Raw genomic sequence first — 18,772 nt, forward strand, 5'->3', positions numbered from 1 at the left:
AACATCGACATAAGCCAACTTCTCTCTGGTCTGAAATTGTTCTGTTTTGTCCCTTGTCACATAATACACTATTTAGAAACAATGCCGTGAAATTTATTACAACAGATAGAATAAAATATATCCAACAAAAATTATAAGACTATTGGAAAAAGTCATTAACATTTATTTTTACACGTTATTGGACTTTCAAAAAATGATACTTAAATGTTATATACATTTATTAATAGTAATAACACTTGGAAAATAAATATTCTATTTTTACAAATTGTGTTTATACAGCTTATGAACTTTCATAATTTTAACAAATTTGTACTTTCTTGAAGACAAGCACAGCCACAACCGGTTGGGCAAACTTTTTCGTTGGTAAACCACGCAGCAAGATGTTGTGTATGTCCTCCGTGACCACAAACAATACAAAATGTACTGTGACCTACAAAATAACAAAAGAGTAATATATATGATTGATAATACATAAGTAGTATCTTATTGGCAGGGAACGCGACGAATATTATTTTAGAATAGAATAAGGTTAACCGGTAAAATTAAAACAAATAATACATGACAGCTACAGTCATATAAGTTGAAAAAATAGTAGAATATTAATTTGAGTTTTTTAACAAAATTAACGTACAGTCGACTCTCTATATGGCTACTCTGAAAATGTCTGTTCACCAAATATCAACGTTTAATCGGTCTCCTACCAATGGACAGTCATTAATTTTTTTAATACCCTCTGTATATGTCCGCAACAAATATTTTGACTCGCTCTCTTCAAGTATCCGCATATAAATTTAATTAACTAATATACAATTATAACAAAATTTAAAAAATTGATAGCACTTAATTGTATGTCTATACGGCAGAGTAATAAAATTTCAAACAAAAACGTCAATTTTTAGAAACAAATCAAAGTTTGAGCTTCAATATCTCTTAAATGGTTAGATTTACGAAAAAAACATAAGAGGCCCTTTTTGAAAATTTTTGAATTTCCTACAAAAATTAGTATTAGTTATATAACTGTACATTTATTTTTCAGCGAATTATAAAATTTTTCTCATTGCAATAATATTTTATTTTTAATTTTCACATGTTTATTTTTAACGAGAGCATTATTCAACGAAATTATGTCCACAGCGAGCGCTGCGATCAATTCAGTTGTCTCTACCATATACGAGGCTCCCTGCCAATACATCATGCGAAATCGGTATTATTTTAGATGTTACGAGATGTATGCAATAGTTTATTTAATAAATGCACAAAGAAAAAGGCCATTCGGCAGCCGAAATGGAAGTAGATTTTTCATTATTTATTTAATTATTTAAATCTGTAAGGTAGGCGGTGGCGTTTAAAGATTCATCTAAAGCTTATAAGATCAATTTATTTATGCTTGTCAATTTTAAAAAAATACTTTATGTATACTTTAATGTTGAGATTTTAAAAGTGTTACACGGCAGGAATCAAAATTGGAACAGTTACATGAATTTATTAAAAAGTGAAAAAACGAATGCAACAGCTAAATTTCAATAAATAAATAGCTAATTAGATAAGCTACATAAAAATATTAACAAGATTCATCTATTATGTATTACTTAAAAGTTATTAAATGAGAAAGTGAAAAAAAATGTTTTTTTCTATTTTTCTGAAAATTTTAAAATTCATCAAAGTATTAGAAAAAATTATCTGAAGAGTAAGCAACATAGCTTGAATAAAAGCAAATCGAATGAACATAAAGATTCATTCAACAAAAATAGATTATCTCTTTAGGATCAAAAGTTATTTAAAGATAAATAAAAAAAAGTTGAATTTTTTGAAAAATTAAAAAATCTTTAAATGACTATAACTTCTAAACTTTCTGGCCGATTTAGCTCATCTTCGAACTGAACCGAGCTCTTTAGCTAAAGAGTATGCAAAAAAAAATCATCAAGATCGGTACAGAATTGTGGACGCTATCGTGGGAGAACCGCGCGTTATATCGTATATATATAAATACATATATAAATTTTTTCATCAATAGTATTTTTGGAACTTACTTGACTCAAATAGATAGAAAATGTTAAAATTTTAGTAAAGTTGCGTCATGAGGACAAATACAACAGTTAGATTTTTATAAAATCTACTGAAAATGCCGAAATACTTCGATTGAATCCGATTGGAAAATTATACTCGGATACTTGGAACCCTCCCGAGTAATTGTAATTGAGTGCTAGTTTCCGATCGAATTTGATAGAAATCCGATTACGATTGTGTTTTAATATAAAATTTTATAAGGCTGAATTTAGCCAGTTAGCAGCGTATTCTTTGGGCATGAGTTACATAAAAGTTTATTATCATTAATTTATTTACCTCTAACTGATATATGACAAATAATACATTGAAACGATAAACGTTTACAACCAGTACATTGCGGTCCTCGATTTGTATGCATGCAAAGATGACATTCGTTTTGAATTTTTACATCCTTTTGCGAATCAATATGGGCAACACTAACATGTTTCAAAATTTGTGCTCTTCCATCAAGAAGTCTCCACCTGTGAAGGACTTCTGCATATACTTTTTTGTAACGGTCATATAACAAAGTATTATTTTCATCCAACAATCGAATACTGCGACCTGTGTCACTCAAAGAATCTTGGGTAGTCTTTAAGTCATCCAGAGACTCAGACCATGAGCTCGATCGGTTTTGTTTCAAACTTTGAAAATTCCAACCCTCGATACTAGTATCTGCTGGGTGGATTGTGTGATATGGTGAGCCTCCAGGCTGAAAAAAGTTACAATTATTATACTTCTTGTTGAAATTGTTATATATTCCTTTCATTTTTTATATACAATCATATTGAAACATTTTTTAGTAGTGAAAATGTTAAATTCTTATCGACAAAGAACTCGGAGAACCGACCTTACCTTCAACCACCTCTTTCCATTGAATTGCGACTATAACAGAGATAGCAAAGATAATAGTGTAAATTTTTTTGAAATTATTTAATGGTGAGTTGAATATATCGTGCAGTTAGTGAATAGTAACTACACGTAAAAAAATGTGTAGTTCAATTTACTACAAATGGAGTTCCATCTACTACACTGACTAGTAATATATAGGATAACTAAAAGTTTAATAACAGTCACTAGTATACTGTGATACACAACCTGTAGTACCATTTACTACAGTGAGTAGTAATAAGAACTTGCATTAAATAACCACTGTGGTTCTTTTTACTTCACAACATACTTGAATATATTTTATTCCTAATATATAAATTAAATATCTGTTAGTTAACGATCATTAGTTTTTATGATATTGAAAAAGTTATAAAAATATAAGAATATATCGTACATTCTTCGGACTTACAGTTTATCAAATTAAAATGATATAAAAATGAATTTATTAATGAATAACTTAAAATAATAAGGACTCAAATTTTAAAAGCCAACTTTTTATCAATACCTGATAAGGATAATTTTAAAAATATATTTATAATCTATGAATTCTCGTATAAGCATAAACTTTGAATAATTAAGTATTAATTTTTATTAATAGAAAATATACAAAACATCGTTTTAAAAGTTATAATTCCCATAAATAGCAAATATTCAATAAGCAATGATTTTAAAAATTGCGTTTATTTATAACGAATGTATCACTCATCTTTAATTATATATATTATTATTTATAATATTTTATATTATTTTATAATATTATTTATAATATCAAATGCACTGACACAAGTCGAGGTTTACCCACAGAATGGTGTAAAAAAGTTGTAGGTGGAGCTGTTATTTTCTTCTTTCAGTCATTTTACCACACATTGGAGTAGATTGTACAAGTAATGTGGTATTGTATACTCCAAAAATAGTTACAGATATCAATTTATATAGAATTATAACAATAAAGAAAAGTTTATGGCATTACTTAGCTCAAATAATCAAGTCGATACATCATATGTAAATAATGCACCTAATAATGAATTTGATTTTGTACATAAATTACAATAGAATTCAATAGATACATGTAATCAAATCTATTTATCTATAAACTTATAAATATTCGTATATAAATCGATATCGATTAATACTTTTAAATTGCTGCCGAAATCTTTGAACATTTTTTAAGTATTGGGAATTTAAGTTTATTTGATAGTTGACAAAATAAAAATTTAATAACATTTATATTAAAAAATTATCATATTATGTAATATATATATATATATATAACTACATATAACTTTATATCAGTCATGTCTGATCAGATCCAATTATATATAAACTTATGCACGAGCATACATGAATTTATAGTAGCCATGTCTGATCAGATCTAATTGTATATGGATTTGTATCAGTCATGTCTAAACAGATCTAATTATGTATAGACTTATATATACTTAGATCTGATCATATATAGATTTATACATGGTAGTAAATGGAGTTGACAGCCAAGTATTATCATGTCTAATTATATATAGAGTCATATATAATTAGATTTGATCATATATAGACTTATATATGGTTATATATGGAGTTATACCAGCCAAGTATGAACATATCTAATTATATATAGACTCATATATAATCAGATCTGATCAGATCTAATTATATATAGACTTATATATAATTAGATCTGATCATATATAGACTTATATATGGGCTAATAACAGCCAGGTATGATCAGATCTAATTATGTATGGGGTCATATATAATTATATATAATCATGCATGATTATATATAACTTCATATATGATTATACAGTCCACGTCACTTGGATAGCCTCACCTATTTTTTTTCAATAACTGATTCTTTACTCGCTGATATATAAAATTATCTGTATGTTTTATATTACTTAATTAAGACAAAACAAAATATGTTGTTAGTGTTCGAAAAACAAAGCGAGAATATCATGAGGGGGACATGCCACTGGTCGGCAGTTCGTCACATGGATAACCTCAGTCAAATTTATTGCGCAAAGGAATTAATTTGTTTCATTTTCGTATTATTATGTTTCAATATTATAGCGAGGTGAATAAATTAAAATCGATTTAAAACACCAAAATTGGTGACTATATAAAATAGGGCGCAATAAAATGTTAAGTATTGAAGAAATTAATAAAATTAATTTTTTACTTAATCAAAATTTTTTCCCATCTTGAAATCGCTAGAAGAGTGAATTGAAGTGCTAAAGTCATTCATAATTTCGTGTAAAACAATGAAAACTACTGAAAAAATTATAAAGGTCGAAAGAAATTCGCAACAACGCCAAGGGAACGTCGAATGATAATTTGCGCGGCATTTAATTCCATTAAGACTGTGAGGCAAATAGCGGGAGAAGTTGGAACAGCAGCATCTATTTCAACTGTGACAAGAGTGATAAGACGGGCAAAGCATCTAAAGAGAAAGAAATTGAAGAAAAAATCGGCTTTGAATCAAAAACACATATTAGCACGACTTTTATTTGCAAAATAACACATGGGTTGGATAGATAAATGGCTACAAGTAATTTTTTCAGATGAGATAAAATTTAATTTAGATGGGCCTGATGTATGTAACTATTACTTTTATGATCTGCGGGGGGAAGAAAAAATTTTGATTAAGAATCAGATATTGAAAAAAATAGGTGAGGATATCCAAGTGCCGCGGACTGTATTTTGCAAATAAAAGTCGTGCTAATATGTGTTTTTGATTCAAAGCCGATTTTTTCTTCAATTTCTTTCTCTTTAGATGCTTTGCCCGTCTTATCACTCTTGTCACAGTTGAAATAGATGCTGCTGTTCCAACTTCTCCCGCTATTTGCCTCACAGTCTTAATGGAATTAAATGCCGCGCAAATTATCATTCGACGTTCCCTTGGCGTTGTTGCGAATTTCTTTCGACCTTTATAATTTTTTCAGTAGTTTTCATTGTTTTACACGAAATTATTAATGACTTTAGCACTTCAATTCACTCTTCTAGCGATTTCAAGATGGGAAAAAATTTTGATTAAGTAAAAAATTAATTTTATTAATTTCTTCAATACTTAACATTTTATTGCGCCCTATTTTATGTAGTCACCAATTTTGGTGTTTTAAATCGATTTTAATTTATTCACCTCGCTATAATATTGAAACATAATAATACGAAAATGAAACAAATTAATTCCTTTGCGCAATAAATTTGACTGAGGTTATCCATGTGACGAACTGCCGACCAGTGGCATGTCCCCCTCATGATATTCTCGCTTTGTTTTTCGAACACTAACAACATATTTTGTTTTGTCTTAATTAAGTAATATAAAACATACAGATAATTTTATATATCAGCGAGTAAAGAATCAGTTATTGAAAAAAAATAGGTGAGGCTATCCAAGTGACGTGGACTGTATATAATCATATATGATTATATATTGTAACGGGTTTTTCACCACCGGGGATCTACCGGAGTGAAGTCCGAGTACACTTACTATTTGACAACCTTGGTCAGAATCTTTCAAGTTGGGCGCCAGGTGATTTTATAATCACCAAATAAATAATTAGTAAAATGTCGGCTCAGGGTGGCGGATCGGGGAAAGGTCAGGCAGTTAAAATTACGATAAAATAAGTGATCAGAATTAAACAAATTAGTCGTATATTCAATAGACAAAATAACTGATCGGTTTTACACAAATTGTCGGTTACACAAATATAATAAATGCCGTTGTCGGCTTGACTCGATATAAACCAAAGTACAACAAAACGTAGTTGATCGGAAACAGTCAGTTTTGCTCAAAAAAAAATAACAGTCAGTTGTCGAAAGAAAAAAAAACTCGCCGTTTATTTCATCAACACACTCGACGTAGTTCTTAACGAAATACTCGACCCGTGACGTCAGAGTATTTTACATGGCAAGACTCGGCTGCCGCAACGAATGAGAAGGAGATAATCCATAATTCTCGGAATTGCTCGATTGGAATAAAATAAAATATAAAATAATATTTTATTTCGGTAAGGCGTGAAATTTCACTATCATACAGTTAGTACGTACAATCAATCATTAATTTAATTATTATTTCCACAAATCGCGTTGCACTTGTTCATAAAACCAAATCAATCGGTCGTATACTTGATCAGTTCTCGTGCCGAGGCTTCGGCTTATTCGCTTGTTCACGACGGCGGTTATTTGTTAAAAAAAATTTACTTATCGCAATGAATTGTTCGTTAATCACTCGGATTGTTCTTATAGAACAAAATTCACGTTGTTCAAGAGTCGTAATCAAAATTGTTCGTTTGGTCGGGTCGAATTTCTCGAATCGTAAAACGTGACCGTTCAGTACGGCGTCTAGTCCGGATCTCCCATCACGATCCATGAGTTGGATCAATTAGTCGGTCGAAGTCGAAATTTTCGATTCTAGATGTCACTAAAATTTGCTCATCCGGTAACTATTTCTTATTTGAAATAAATTCAAACCACGAGTCGATGTCGAATTTTCCATCATGTTACAATATATGAACATATATAATTATATATAATTAGACAAAAACTTTTTTCATCGGGTTTATAGTACATTGAGTAGTTCTGGAGCCTACAAATCTTTACCACTTTACAGTAATAAGCAGAACTCCTATAGTCGAGAAATATCATGCACTCTATGACCTATGTTACTATAATTGTCAATGCGGCGACCACAAAGTGTAGTTCAATTTTTACTAGTCGGGTGTGGTAAATTCAACTCCAGCATTTTTTTACGTGTACGAAAGTTTGTTATATTATTGTTAATATAATAATTATATAAATTTAAAGACGAGGTTCTCGGAGTACTCGGTCGGCAAACATTTTACTGACCATTTAAATTAATGTACCTCAAGAAATTATATTTAACATTTCATGCATTTATACTATTAGTTACCAATAGAAACTTACGCTGACGTTAACTGATTTACTTGACGAATATCCATGATTATTGTCAAGATTTTCGGAACGATTACTAAATACGCAGCTCAACATTCCAGCCATTTGAATGTCGGATTGATTCACGTAATGCTGAATTCTATTAATGTGCATTTAAAATAAACAAAAGTAATAAGAATCGACTAATTGTCGAATATTTTAAATTTACTCACAGTGAATGAACAAGTTTTTGTCCAAATGGATGAAGAGGCCAAGGTAAAAGTATGTCTTGGATTTGACACGAGTTTAGGGATGAATCCGATAACGGTGAAACCACAAGAGCGGATAAACACCAGGCTTGAATTAAATCAGGACGATTTAATAATGATGCTGTATTTGCATTATGCTGACACATAGCCGGAATATCTGTTAAATTTAAACTGTAAAAAAGATTAAATTAGTTTTCTACATATTATTCTATGTAACTCATGCTCGGAAAATACACCACTAACTGACTAAAGTCAGCCTCATATAATTTTATATTAAAATACAATTCTTTCTAGTTGGTCAAAAGTGTGATTCAAAATTTATTAAATCACTACTTTTTATATTAAGTCATGAATTTTCCCGGCGGAGTCTATCCCTACCAGGGTTGCAAATAACGGGTTAAATTTATAATTGCATTAGTGCTTCAATTAAACTTTTTTTTATATTTCATAATCGAAAAACAACAAATTAAAGATGATTTTTCAATTTTTAATTCAATATCTTTGAATTAAAAATAATTGTTTAATTTTTAATCCTACATTTTTGAATTAAAAATTTAATTTCAAATTTGTAATTCGTGAAGTAGCGTTAAAATGTAATGGCTAAGTTTTTGAATTTACGTTTTAAAATAAAACATTAAATGGACAATTTCAATTCGGATAACCAGATTCAAAAATTTATTTCTAATCTCAAATTCCATATTTAATAATTGAAAAGTAAATCAAAAATTTTAAATAGCCATAGCTAAAGGGGATTCAAAAATTACATTCCGTTTTTTAATTTTCTATTTTCGTATTAAAACTTAAATAAAAAATTTGAAATTCCGAACATCGGATTAGTGTTATTTTAATTTTAAATTTTCTGTTTACACTGAAAATTATTCAAAAAATTTAATTCTTAAATGTCTCAACTATGAATGATCTTTTTATTCCAAATTCTATTATATCTGACGATCAAGAGTAAGTTTAAAAATATTTAAACTTGGTCAAGTAAAACAGTATTCTTTCCTGTTATGTGCCGTCATATTTTTTGTCTTGATTACTTATCTGATTGCGTACCGTATCTAAATTAAAAAATGATTTCCAATTTTTGATCCTACGCATTTGAATTAACAAGTAATTTTTTAATTTTTAATCCCACGTTTCTGAATTAGAATTAATTTTTGAAATTTTAAACCCACGTTTCAATTTATAAACTAATTTGTTAATTATTAATTTCACTTGTCTGATTAAAATTAGTTTTTCGATTTTTAATTCCACGCGCGTACATTTAAATTAATTTTTGAATTTCGAATCTCTCGTGCCGAATTAAATATCAATTTTTAAATTCTGAATCCCATGTCTCTGGATTAAAATTAATTTTTCAAATTTTCAATTCAAGTTGGTGAATTAAAAATTAATTTGGTAATTTTAATCGATATAATTTTAATTACGGATTCAAAATTCAATTTTTAATTGCAAATATTCTCATTAAAGAACTCGCAACCCTGATTTTCTTACATTCCCATGGATTTCCATAAATCCTAGATAAATTTGTTTGATAAGGAAGTAAATTGTTTGTCATCTCCGACTACATAACGTTGACTTTAGACATTCAACGATGTTTTTCATGCATTCATTACATAAACTATTGTTGCATCTAGTGACATCGAGTAATACCGATTCCACAAGACCTATAAGATACTATTCAACTTTATTATAAATATCAACTAATAATATAAAAAAAAAAATTATTTACACATATTTTTCAGCAAGTTCCTTGTTGACAAAGAATAATAATGAAGTATCATATACTGTAACTAATGAATAATAATTTTTACTGTAACAATTTTGACTCTGGTCTAGACTCGAATTATAAACATTTTTCCGTGCCAGCCTTTGTTGCTGTCGATGATAATAAATATATTAATTATTAAAAATAAAGTTGTCAAATAAAAAGTAAAAATAAAACATATACATACACGTTCGGGAAAATAAAATGAGCTAATAGACATAGTATCCCCTGATTGGCGGTATGGACTAGAATACATATTCATATACAATCCACCATTTCCGATATTTCCTAAAGCTGAAAGAGAGCGCGGTGTGGTTCCATCTGGTTTAATAATAGACGATCGTCTAGTAAAAGTCGAACGACCGAAACAAACAAGAATTCCCAGGCTGCAAAACTTAGCGCCAGATGTTCTGGGAAATGGAATATAGTTGTCTTGATAATTAGTACATATAGCAGTTGAGTTTAAGAAATCGGCATTAGATTGAATGTGATAATCTAGAAGATTTGATTCACTTTCATCTGGGACACACATTTGTTCTAGAGTTATGATAAGTTGTCTCAAGCAGGGCTCCAAGCAAGTTCGATTTTTTTTGACTCGTTGTTGCGAAGTTTGTTTGAGAACTCGAAGTAATTTAGCCATTGTCGGATTATCAACTGTTGTGCCTGAGCAAAATTGAAAGGTAGGCTGTGCACTATAAGGATAATTTCCGGGAAAATTAACTTTCAGTATAACATAATAATTTTTGTTTCTTGCTGTTACCGTGCAACTTCTCTCTATTACATCCATGGAATTCAATTCTATGTTAGGAATATTCATATTTATTAAGGAAAATTCTTGTTGCAATGTCTTTGGTTGTGTAGGTGACGGTAATTCTTTATCGTTATCTGAATTAGCATTGATTTCATTGGGTATTGTTTGCATGTCAGCTTTAGTAGAAGAATAATTCAAGTCATTATCATTTTGAGAATCATTGAGTTGAATATCTTGAACTGATTGTAATGCTGCTAAGAAAAAATTTTATTTAATTAGGTTAGTAATTTAGTTTGGAAATTATCATTTTTTGGCGCGTTGAGAGAAAATTGTTGAGAAGTAACGGAAGTGCGCGCGCACCGCTAACGAAAATTCTAACCTAGGTTCGAATCTTAGGTAGGTTAAAATTATTTATTTATAAAAAACATGTTTGTTAAGGCACAAAACTAATCTGGACATTAGATGACAAAAAGGCATGTCTAATAATATTTTTTTTTTTTTGACAAAATCAAATTTTTAACTTCCCACTAAGAAAATTGACGATTTCCGAAAAATTTTCTTAGTATTAAGGGTGTAGTCTAGTTGGTCATTTATCAAAAATCGCTTTCATTTTTTTTACATTTGTTTAATTTATATGTATCTAAGCATATTGTGCCAAATTTTTTTGGAGATCCGAGCAGTGTAAGTGTATTTTTCTAAATCTAAAGGTCGACAACCACGATTTTACGCGTATCGAATATGTGAACCATAGCTTGGACACATCAAGAGAGCAGAACGGAAAAAAAGAAGACCAAGTTAGAAGCAAACGAAAGTTTTGAACAAAAAAAGGCACTTCGTACGGTACAGGGATCGCAGATTAAATTTTGGTAAAATTTTTTTTTTATTTAAAAAAACTTCGAACACGTTTATCTCAAAACTACGTTTTTGCTGACGCCAATCACGATTTCTCCGGAACCAGTAGGCCGATCCTTCTGAAATTTTAACTAAATATTCTACAGATAAGTAGTTATAGAACTGACTAAACTCATATTAGAATTTTGATTCTAACTAATTTTTTTCTACAAATAACAGCGAAAAAAGAACACTTTTCTAAAATTTTTTTTATTTTTGTTAGTTAAAATTAGTAAAAATGGTCCAAAATTAATATTGTTAGTTTATTTCGTAGTCATTGTCATACCGAATCTAGAACACTCTGATATTTTTGTTTCAGATAAGCCGTTGCTGAGATATTGAGCCGATCTGCCTTTAAATTATGGCACTCCGTTAAAGTACACCTTTTGTATGAACATACTTATAAAAATAAATGAAAAAAAATTTTTTTTTATAATTTAAGACTTTATTTATCATCTCTAGCAGTGTTTGTATATTTATCTTTCATGGTAAACTCGTAAGAAATTCCCAAAAATTGACTATTTTTTTAGCCCACGAACTAGACTACACCCGTAAGCAAGTAAATAAAATACTTCTTTTACTTGAATGAAGAAAATAATTCCTTGGCACTATTTAAGTAACTAAAATACTTAACTCAAGCATTTGTTAGTGAAAATATACATTTTTTTCTCTCAGCGTCAGATTATTAGTATATTACACACTAAAGGAGAAAAGTAAGTCCAAAACGCGTGTAATATTGCCTATCCGAGCTGGAGGAGAGGATGGCAAACACGCGGATTGAAATGTACTACTTTTCTCCCTTGGTGTGTAGTATACTATTTCCGTACACGATTTAGTTGGATACAAAATGTAATTTCTTCTAGTGACGCTAAAGAAATATAATTTCTAATGTGCATACATAAGTACACACATCCACGTTTTCCAAAAAATAGCAATAAATTTTACGAACTTACTTAAATTTGTATCTTCGGAATATTGAGCATATAAAGAAGCATCGTCCATATCATGACCACATAATTTTTTTAAAAACGTATCAATTTTAAATATTCTTAAAAATTGATCTTTTGACCACGTTATCAATTCGTAATCATTACTATTTATTTTAGGATGTCGCCACTGAAATTCTAAAACAACGTCTGTATGACCAACGAAGGTGTAAATTGGTGTATTGAGATTCGCAATATTCCATAATAAAAGACTATTTTCTCCCCGACGAAGAGGCGGCACAACAATTGTTACTAAACTTTCCCCAAATGGCTAGAAAAAGAATTAGCCTTTAGAATAATTGAATGTTACTGTAAGCAAAAAAATATAAACAAAATTAAAAACCGTATATCTAGCTCTCCAAACAGGATAGTTAGTTGACAAAATACTGTCCGCTTTACGCGGGTTACAAATATCGAAAACTTTGACAGAACAATCTTGACTCGAGGTAGCTAATTGGTTTTGTTGAAATGGACACCAGTCTAAACCATGAATTTTAGTTAAATGAGCAGCGATGTACTGCACGGGACTATTGCTTTTCCTTTGATCCCATATTTTAACATCACCATCATGAGCCGTTGCTAGTGTATGCGATAACAATGGACTCCATTTTACTTGTGATGAACCCGCTGAATTAAACCATATTGATAATGTTATAATTAATTAGTTTATTGCTAACATACACATAATTAATAATTCAATTTAATTGATTTAAAGTTCGTATTATACTAATATAATACAAATTTTTCAAATTAATGTTGTTTAGGTAAGTTTCTTCTCACCTACAGCTGATAAAGATAAAGAAGGTTTTCTAGAATCTCTTAAATCCCAAATATGGATAAAGGTATCGATACTGCAAGAAGCTATGATATCTGGTTCTTTTGGATGCCAATTTAGATCACTAACAACTCGATTGTGAGCTTTTAAGCTGTGAATTGTTGGCAGGTCTTGACTACTGCTACCAGCAAAATTTAAAATTTCGATTCGCGTGTTACTCTGTTGACATGTATCGAAAATATTTTTTGTTTAAATAAATGACAAATGTTTATAATATATTACGGAGTGTTATTTCGGTGCAAAATTTTCATTCCGATCTACCGAAGAATTATATTTTTTTGATAAGATGAAATAAGAAGTCTGTTTAAATATGTGCGGTTAATAGTAACATTTCGTACTAAATACCTCATTGCAACTTTCTTTTCCATTCCAGCCCTAAGAGTTCCCGCTGTTTTCAAGCTCAAGGAGCTTGAAAATGCTATTACGTACAATTGTTTTTTCTGAGCTTTTCGAACTCTAGCAAGTTACATTGTATGCTAAATTTAAAAAATTTAAGAATCGAAAATCATTAGTGAAAAAGCGGTTTTTAAATTTTTATTCCCGATTATGTTCTATGAAATAAATGTATTGAGGCAGAAATCGACGTCAGTGATCAAAATCAAGATTTATATGAGTTTTGACTCAAGTCAGAGCAATAATATGTGAAATATCCGAGAAAAATATTAAAAACTGTGTTTTTTCAATTTACTGTTGATAGTATGATGTAAAATACAGAACAAGTTAGATGACATTATATGATGATCGAAAGAGACCATAAAGAGAAAGATGGTGTGATTTCAGATAAGGTACCTGCGGGTAATAAGGCCTAAGTAACAGAAATGATATTTAAAATAACCGCCTCCGCTAAAAGCTACTCTAGTAGAAGGATCTTGCATAGAGATGTTACGACAAATTTATAGAGTCCCGATACCACGTTCCCTGTCTTCTATATTTCATCATCCATCATATGCTGTCGTAGCGCAGAAGAAATTATAAAAAACAATCTAGTCTTCTGATTCTTAAAAAGTATTGTTGCTAAATTTAAGTGATGATTCATCTCTAATAGCAATTTTATTAAGTATAGTTAAACTATTCCAGTTTGTTTAACTCGTAGGCCTTATTACCCTACCGTAGTAAAATAAGGCCTATTCGTATGGTTTTTGTCAAAGTATAATTTTTTGTTTGTTTATGGTAAAAAATACCATTGTTTCATTACATTTTATGGCTAATGTATTGAAATAAAGATTAATGATACATCTCAATAATTAAATGCAATATTTTCGATTCTACTCAAAATCTCCCTTAGCTAGGCCTTATTCCCCGCCGGTACCTTAGAAGAAATTACTCTGGTAACATGGGAAAATTCCTATGCTGACATAGTAAAAATACACATGTCAATATAGAAATTTCAGCAATGTTAAAAAGGGAATTTTTACATGTTTGCATGAAAATTTTTCTGATGGTAGTAAGGAAGTTATTCCTGTAATATGCGAAAATTTCCCATGTTGATAAACCTAAATTTGCTACGTCAACATAAGGATTCCTCCTAAGCAAAATGGGAAAAATTTCCATGTTTTTCTCTCCGTGTCGTTGCTTATTTGAAATAAATAATTTTTTTAATGTCGGCTACGTAGCAGACCTGATTAAGAGAAACGATTCAAAACGATTTGCAATGTTAAATGCTCATAAGAAAGGCGATTAAAAAGTCTTCAAAAGCATTAAAAAGTATAAAAATTTTTTTTTTCTAATCGTTCTAAATCGTTTCTTTTATTAAGAGACTCAGTACTATGATATTTATGCATTATTGTTTATCTATTCTCAATTACTCACAGATATAGCACAGAAATGACAATTATTTATCGTAGGATTCCATTCAGCAGATCCTACTTCATATTTACTTTGCCTTGGAAACTTTTTCAACGTATCACATTCTTCACTATCGTCTAATTTTTTTATTGCTAAAAATCGGCGTCTAAAAATAATATGGTAGCATAGATTAGTAAAGAAATTTTGCCGAGTAATTAAACGAACTTACCCAGCTAATAAAACATAAGTTCCAGTAGTATCCAATGCCATTGTATTGGCCTGTAAATTAGATAATAATGTTAATTTCACACAATTTTTCATTTTAAATTAAATATAATGTATGTATTCAATGGAATTGTCTTTACGTGAATAAAATTTCCACGAAATCTTATTCATTATATTTAAAAAAAAATTTCATAAGAGTTTTGTTGTTTTTTATTGATTCTAACTAAAGTTTCTAATTAGGGATCTTAAAATATGATATAAGGTAAAGTACTCAGTTATTGATACTGTCCTAGTTTTTGACACGTTCAACTTTATTTTAAATTTAAAAAAAAATTGATTCGAATAGATAAATAAATTTGTTTTTAATTTTGAAAAGTTCATCCTGTACCTAATTGATGGCAATAACGAAAATAAAAAGTAAAATATCTTAATAAATTAAAATTTTTTAGCCGGGAGTAGCTGTGGAAGCAATGTTTTAATAATAGTGTAAGCAGGTTACAGAAGAGCATTCCAGAATTAAATATGTTACCCTCGATGATTATTAAGACCCTTAGTGAACATTCCAAAATTGGGAGGATTCGGAATTTTAAAATGAACATTTTTTGAACTTTGAAAAAATGAGAAGTGTGAAAAACTTTGAGCGACGGTGTATTTTTCTTGCAGGTTTTTTATATTTTTCGAACGAAAATAATTTAGATTACCAATTTTATGGTTTTAATGAACTTAAAAAAAGTATACTTACTTTTATAAAGAGAGGATTATAAAGATTAAAATGCTAATATTTCGACTAATAAATTGTTGTTTTTGTATTTTTTTAGTTGTTTTAACATTAAAGATTCGAAAGTTACTATGAATTTCTGGCTTTTACCGGAATCTTTTATAAATGTTAGAATAACATCCGTTCGAGACATTCTGTCTTATACAAAAAATCAGTAATCGGAATCAATTATGAACGTTTTTTTTACACTTATTAGAACTTTTTGAAAAATTCGGACTAAATATTATCTCGCTACTTATTTAGCAATTATCGGAAAAAAATTATTGGAACTAATTAGGAACATTTTATGACTCTAATGGGAGCAATTTAGTAAATTCGTATTTTCATCATATTTGAACATGTTTAAAAACTGTTTCGAAAAAATAGTGATTGGAACATATTAAAAATCACGATTTCTCCGGAACTAGTGGGCCGATCCTTCTGAAAATTGAACTACATATTCTACACATAAGTAGGTATAGGATAGACTAAAATCATATTGGAATTTTGATTTTAACTAATTTTTTTCTACAAATAACAGCGAAAAAAGAACACTTTTTTTCAATTTTTTTAATTTTTGTTAGTTAAAATTAGTAAAAATGGTCCAAAATTAATATCGCTAGTTTATTTTGTAGTCACTGTCATACCGAATCTAGAACACTCTGATATTTTTGTTTCAGATAAGCCGGTGCTGAGATGTCGGTATTGAGCCGATCTGCCTTAAATTATGGCAATCCGTTAGAGTACACCTTCTGTATGAATATACTTATAAAAATAAATGAAAAAAATTTTTTTTTATAGTTTAAGACTTCATTTATCATTCCTAGCAGTGTTTGTATATTTATCTTTCATGGTAAACTCGTAAGAAATTCCCAAAAGTAGACTGTTTTTTTTGGCCACGAACTAGACTATACCCTTAATTAAAATAAAAAATAAATTTTTTTTTCTGACACAGTCTAGTATAGTATAGCATATTAGATATGTTACGATTATTGGACCTCAAATTCAATCATGATTTACAATATTATTGATAATTCGTTTGTTTACGTGAATATTTATACTTATAAATATTCAATTTATTTTTCAATTAATAATTTTGATTTATTTAAACTTAACATTTCATAGCCTAAAAAATAATAAACCATTTTTAAATATAAATGTCAGAAATGACAGCATAGGAAATTTTGAGTGTCAGAAACTAGGTCTTTTTTTAGATAATGAATTTCGAATTGGAGGTTATAGGATCATTAAATAAAACACCAGGAAATCTAAAATTATTTCTTGCGACGTTTCGTGCACTATATTTGCACTTCATCAGGCAATCTAAGATACAGAACAAAAATATAGTACAGTTTATAGACAAGTTCAAACATTATTACATGTAAATAAACATTCCTACTATAATACAAGTATCCTGGCATCGTCTACTTAATACTACATTTCTTGTCATATCTCATGAGTACAGGTTACGGTAAACAAAATTAGCCAAAATTAATATATTATCCAATACTATCATATGATCATTTTTCAAAATAATTATTTTAAATTATTAATTAGCTCCAAATAATTATTTTGCGCTTATGACCTTATCTAAAAATTCTGAACTTGTTTATTACATAAAATACTTTTTATTTAAATTTAATTTTATATTTTTTATTATAAAATAAACTCAGCTGTTACTCTTAAAGTGTCAGAAACAGGGCTCTTTGCCCTAGACAATTCGAAAATTTCTTTTGTTGTTAAATACATACATTATAACTATTCTTATTATAAATTTTACCTGTAAATCTCGATGTTCGGTGACAACATAGTCACTTACCCAACGTTTTAACATTTTACTCAAATATATTTAGTGTTATCACCATTCTTTACGGTTATAAACAATTGACTTTGTTTACATTATTGTTTATTATTTTAACATCAAACAACCAATCAGTGTAATCTCTCTCTCAACTTTAGTGACACTAGTCCAGCCCTCTCCGACTTCCCATTTAACCATGTTAGAAAACAGTGTTCGTTACTGACGCATTTTAAAACTAATCCACCACGTGGCGCTAGTAGTAGCTGATGACCGATCATATGGGTCAAACAAAATGCGCGGTCACGACATTCAATTTGAAAACATCCCAAGCATTGCAGTTTACTTAATAAAGCATATAGATTTTATATATGTTGTATTTAAAGTTGAAGATTAATTAAATATATAGAAATAAATTTATTGCACATGCGACACATCGGGAAGAAAAAGGTATTTTAGAAAGTTATAATGCTATACTTAAAAATTTTTCTCAACTATTTTTTTTAATAGATTATTTATGTTATTAAAAAAAATATTCTTATTAGAAAAATATTAAAGTAAACATATTTATTAATTGAAATAAATCATTAAATATTTTTTTTAAGTCTTTTTTCCTGTAATCAGCAATTTTTTATTTTAATTATTCAACTTTTCCAATAATTTATGTATAGTATAGTATAGTTTTATATATTTATAGTTCAACACCCATAACCCAATGAAAAATGATTTTATCAGATTATATATGAGTATATATGATTATATACAAGATGTAATTATATATATATATATATATATATATATATATATATATATATATATATATATATATATATATATATATATATGATCTTATGGATACATATGATATATGGAATTA

The 18,772-nt window shown here is 29.0% G+C and overlaps 1 protein-coding gene across 3 annotated transcripts; it reads right to left on the reverse strand.

Moving 5' to 3' along the window:
- Positions 1–153: 153 nt before the first annotated feature.
- On the reverse strand, positions 154–18,108 carry LOC103568631 (GATOR complex protein WDR59). 3 transcript variants are annotated; one of them, XM_053738579.1, is made up of 13 exons: positions 17,878–18,108; positions 15,345–15,394; positions 15,140–15,281; positions 13,276–13,489; positions 12,839–13,122; positions 12,463–12,766; positions 10,055–10,869; positions 9,832–9,977; positions 8,061–8,267; positions 7,861–7,987; positions 2,902–2,931; positions 2,344–2,758; positions 154–430 (listed from the first exon to the last, which is right to left on the reverse strand). In XM_053738579.1, the coding sequence occupies exons 1-13, from the start codon at positions 17,929–17,931 to the stop codon at positions 291–293; spliced, it is 2,928 nt and encodes a 975-aa protein (XP_053594554.1). In that variant the 5' UTR covers positions 17,932–18,108; the 3' UTR covers positions 154–290. The 3 variants fall into 3 exon arrangements, with proteins under 3 accessions (XP_053594554.1, XP_053594553.1, XP_053594556.1); XM_053738578.1 differs by having other exon boundaries at positions 10,055–10,872; XM_053738581.1 differs by lacking the exon at positions 2,902–2,931 and having other exon boundaries at positions 10,055–10,872.
- Positions 18,109–18,772: the final 664 nt, after the last annotated feature.

The sequence above is a fragment of the Microplitis demolitor genome, chromosome 4, assembly GCF_026212275.2.
Source record: "Microplitis demolitor isolate Queensland-Clemson2020A chromosome 4, iyMicDemo2.1a, whole genome shotgun sequence".
NCBI lineage: Eukaryota > Metazoa > Arthropoda > Insecta > Hymenoptera > Braconidae > Microplitis > Microplitis demolitor.

Excerpts from the sequence above, each read along its gene's own strand:
- LOC103568631 (XM_053738578.1), bottom strand. The coding sequence starts at position 17,931 with ATGTTAAAACGTTGGGTAAGTGACTATGTTGTCACCGAACATCGAGAT. Across the intron at positions 2,932-7,860 it reads GTAAATCAGTTAACGTCAGC|TCGCAATTCAATGGAAAGAG; the intron begins GTAAGTTTCTAT and ends TCTCTGTTATAG. Across the intron at positions 2,759-2,901 it reads ATGGAAAGAGGTGGTTGAAG|CCTGGAGGCTCACCATATCA; the intron begins GTAAGGTCGGTT and ends AACTTTTTTCAG.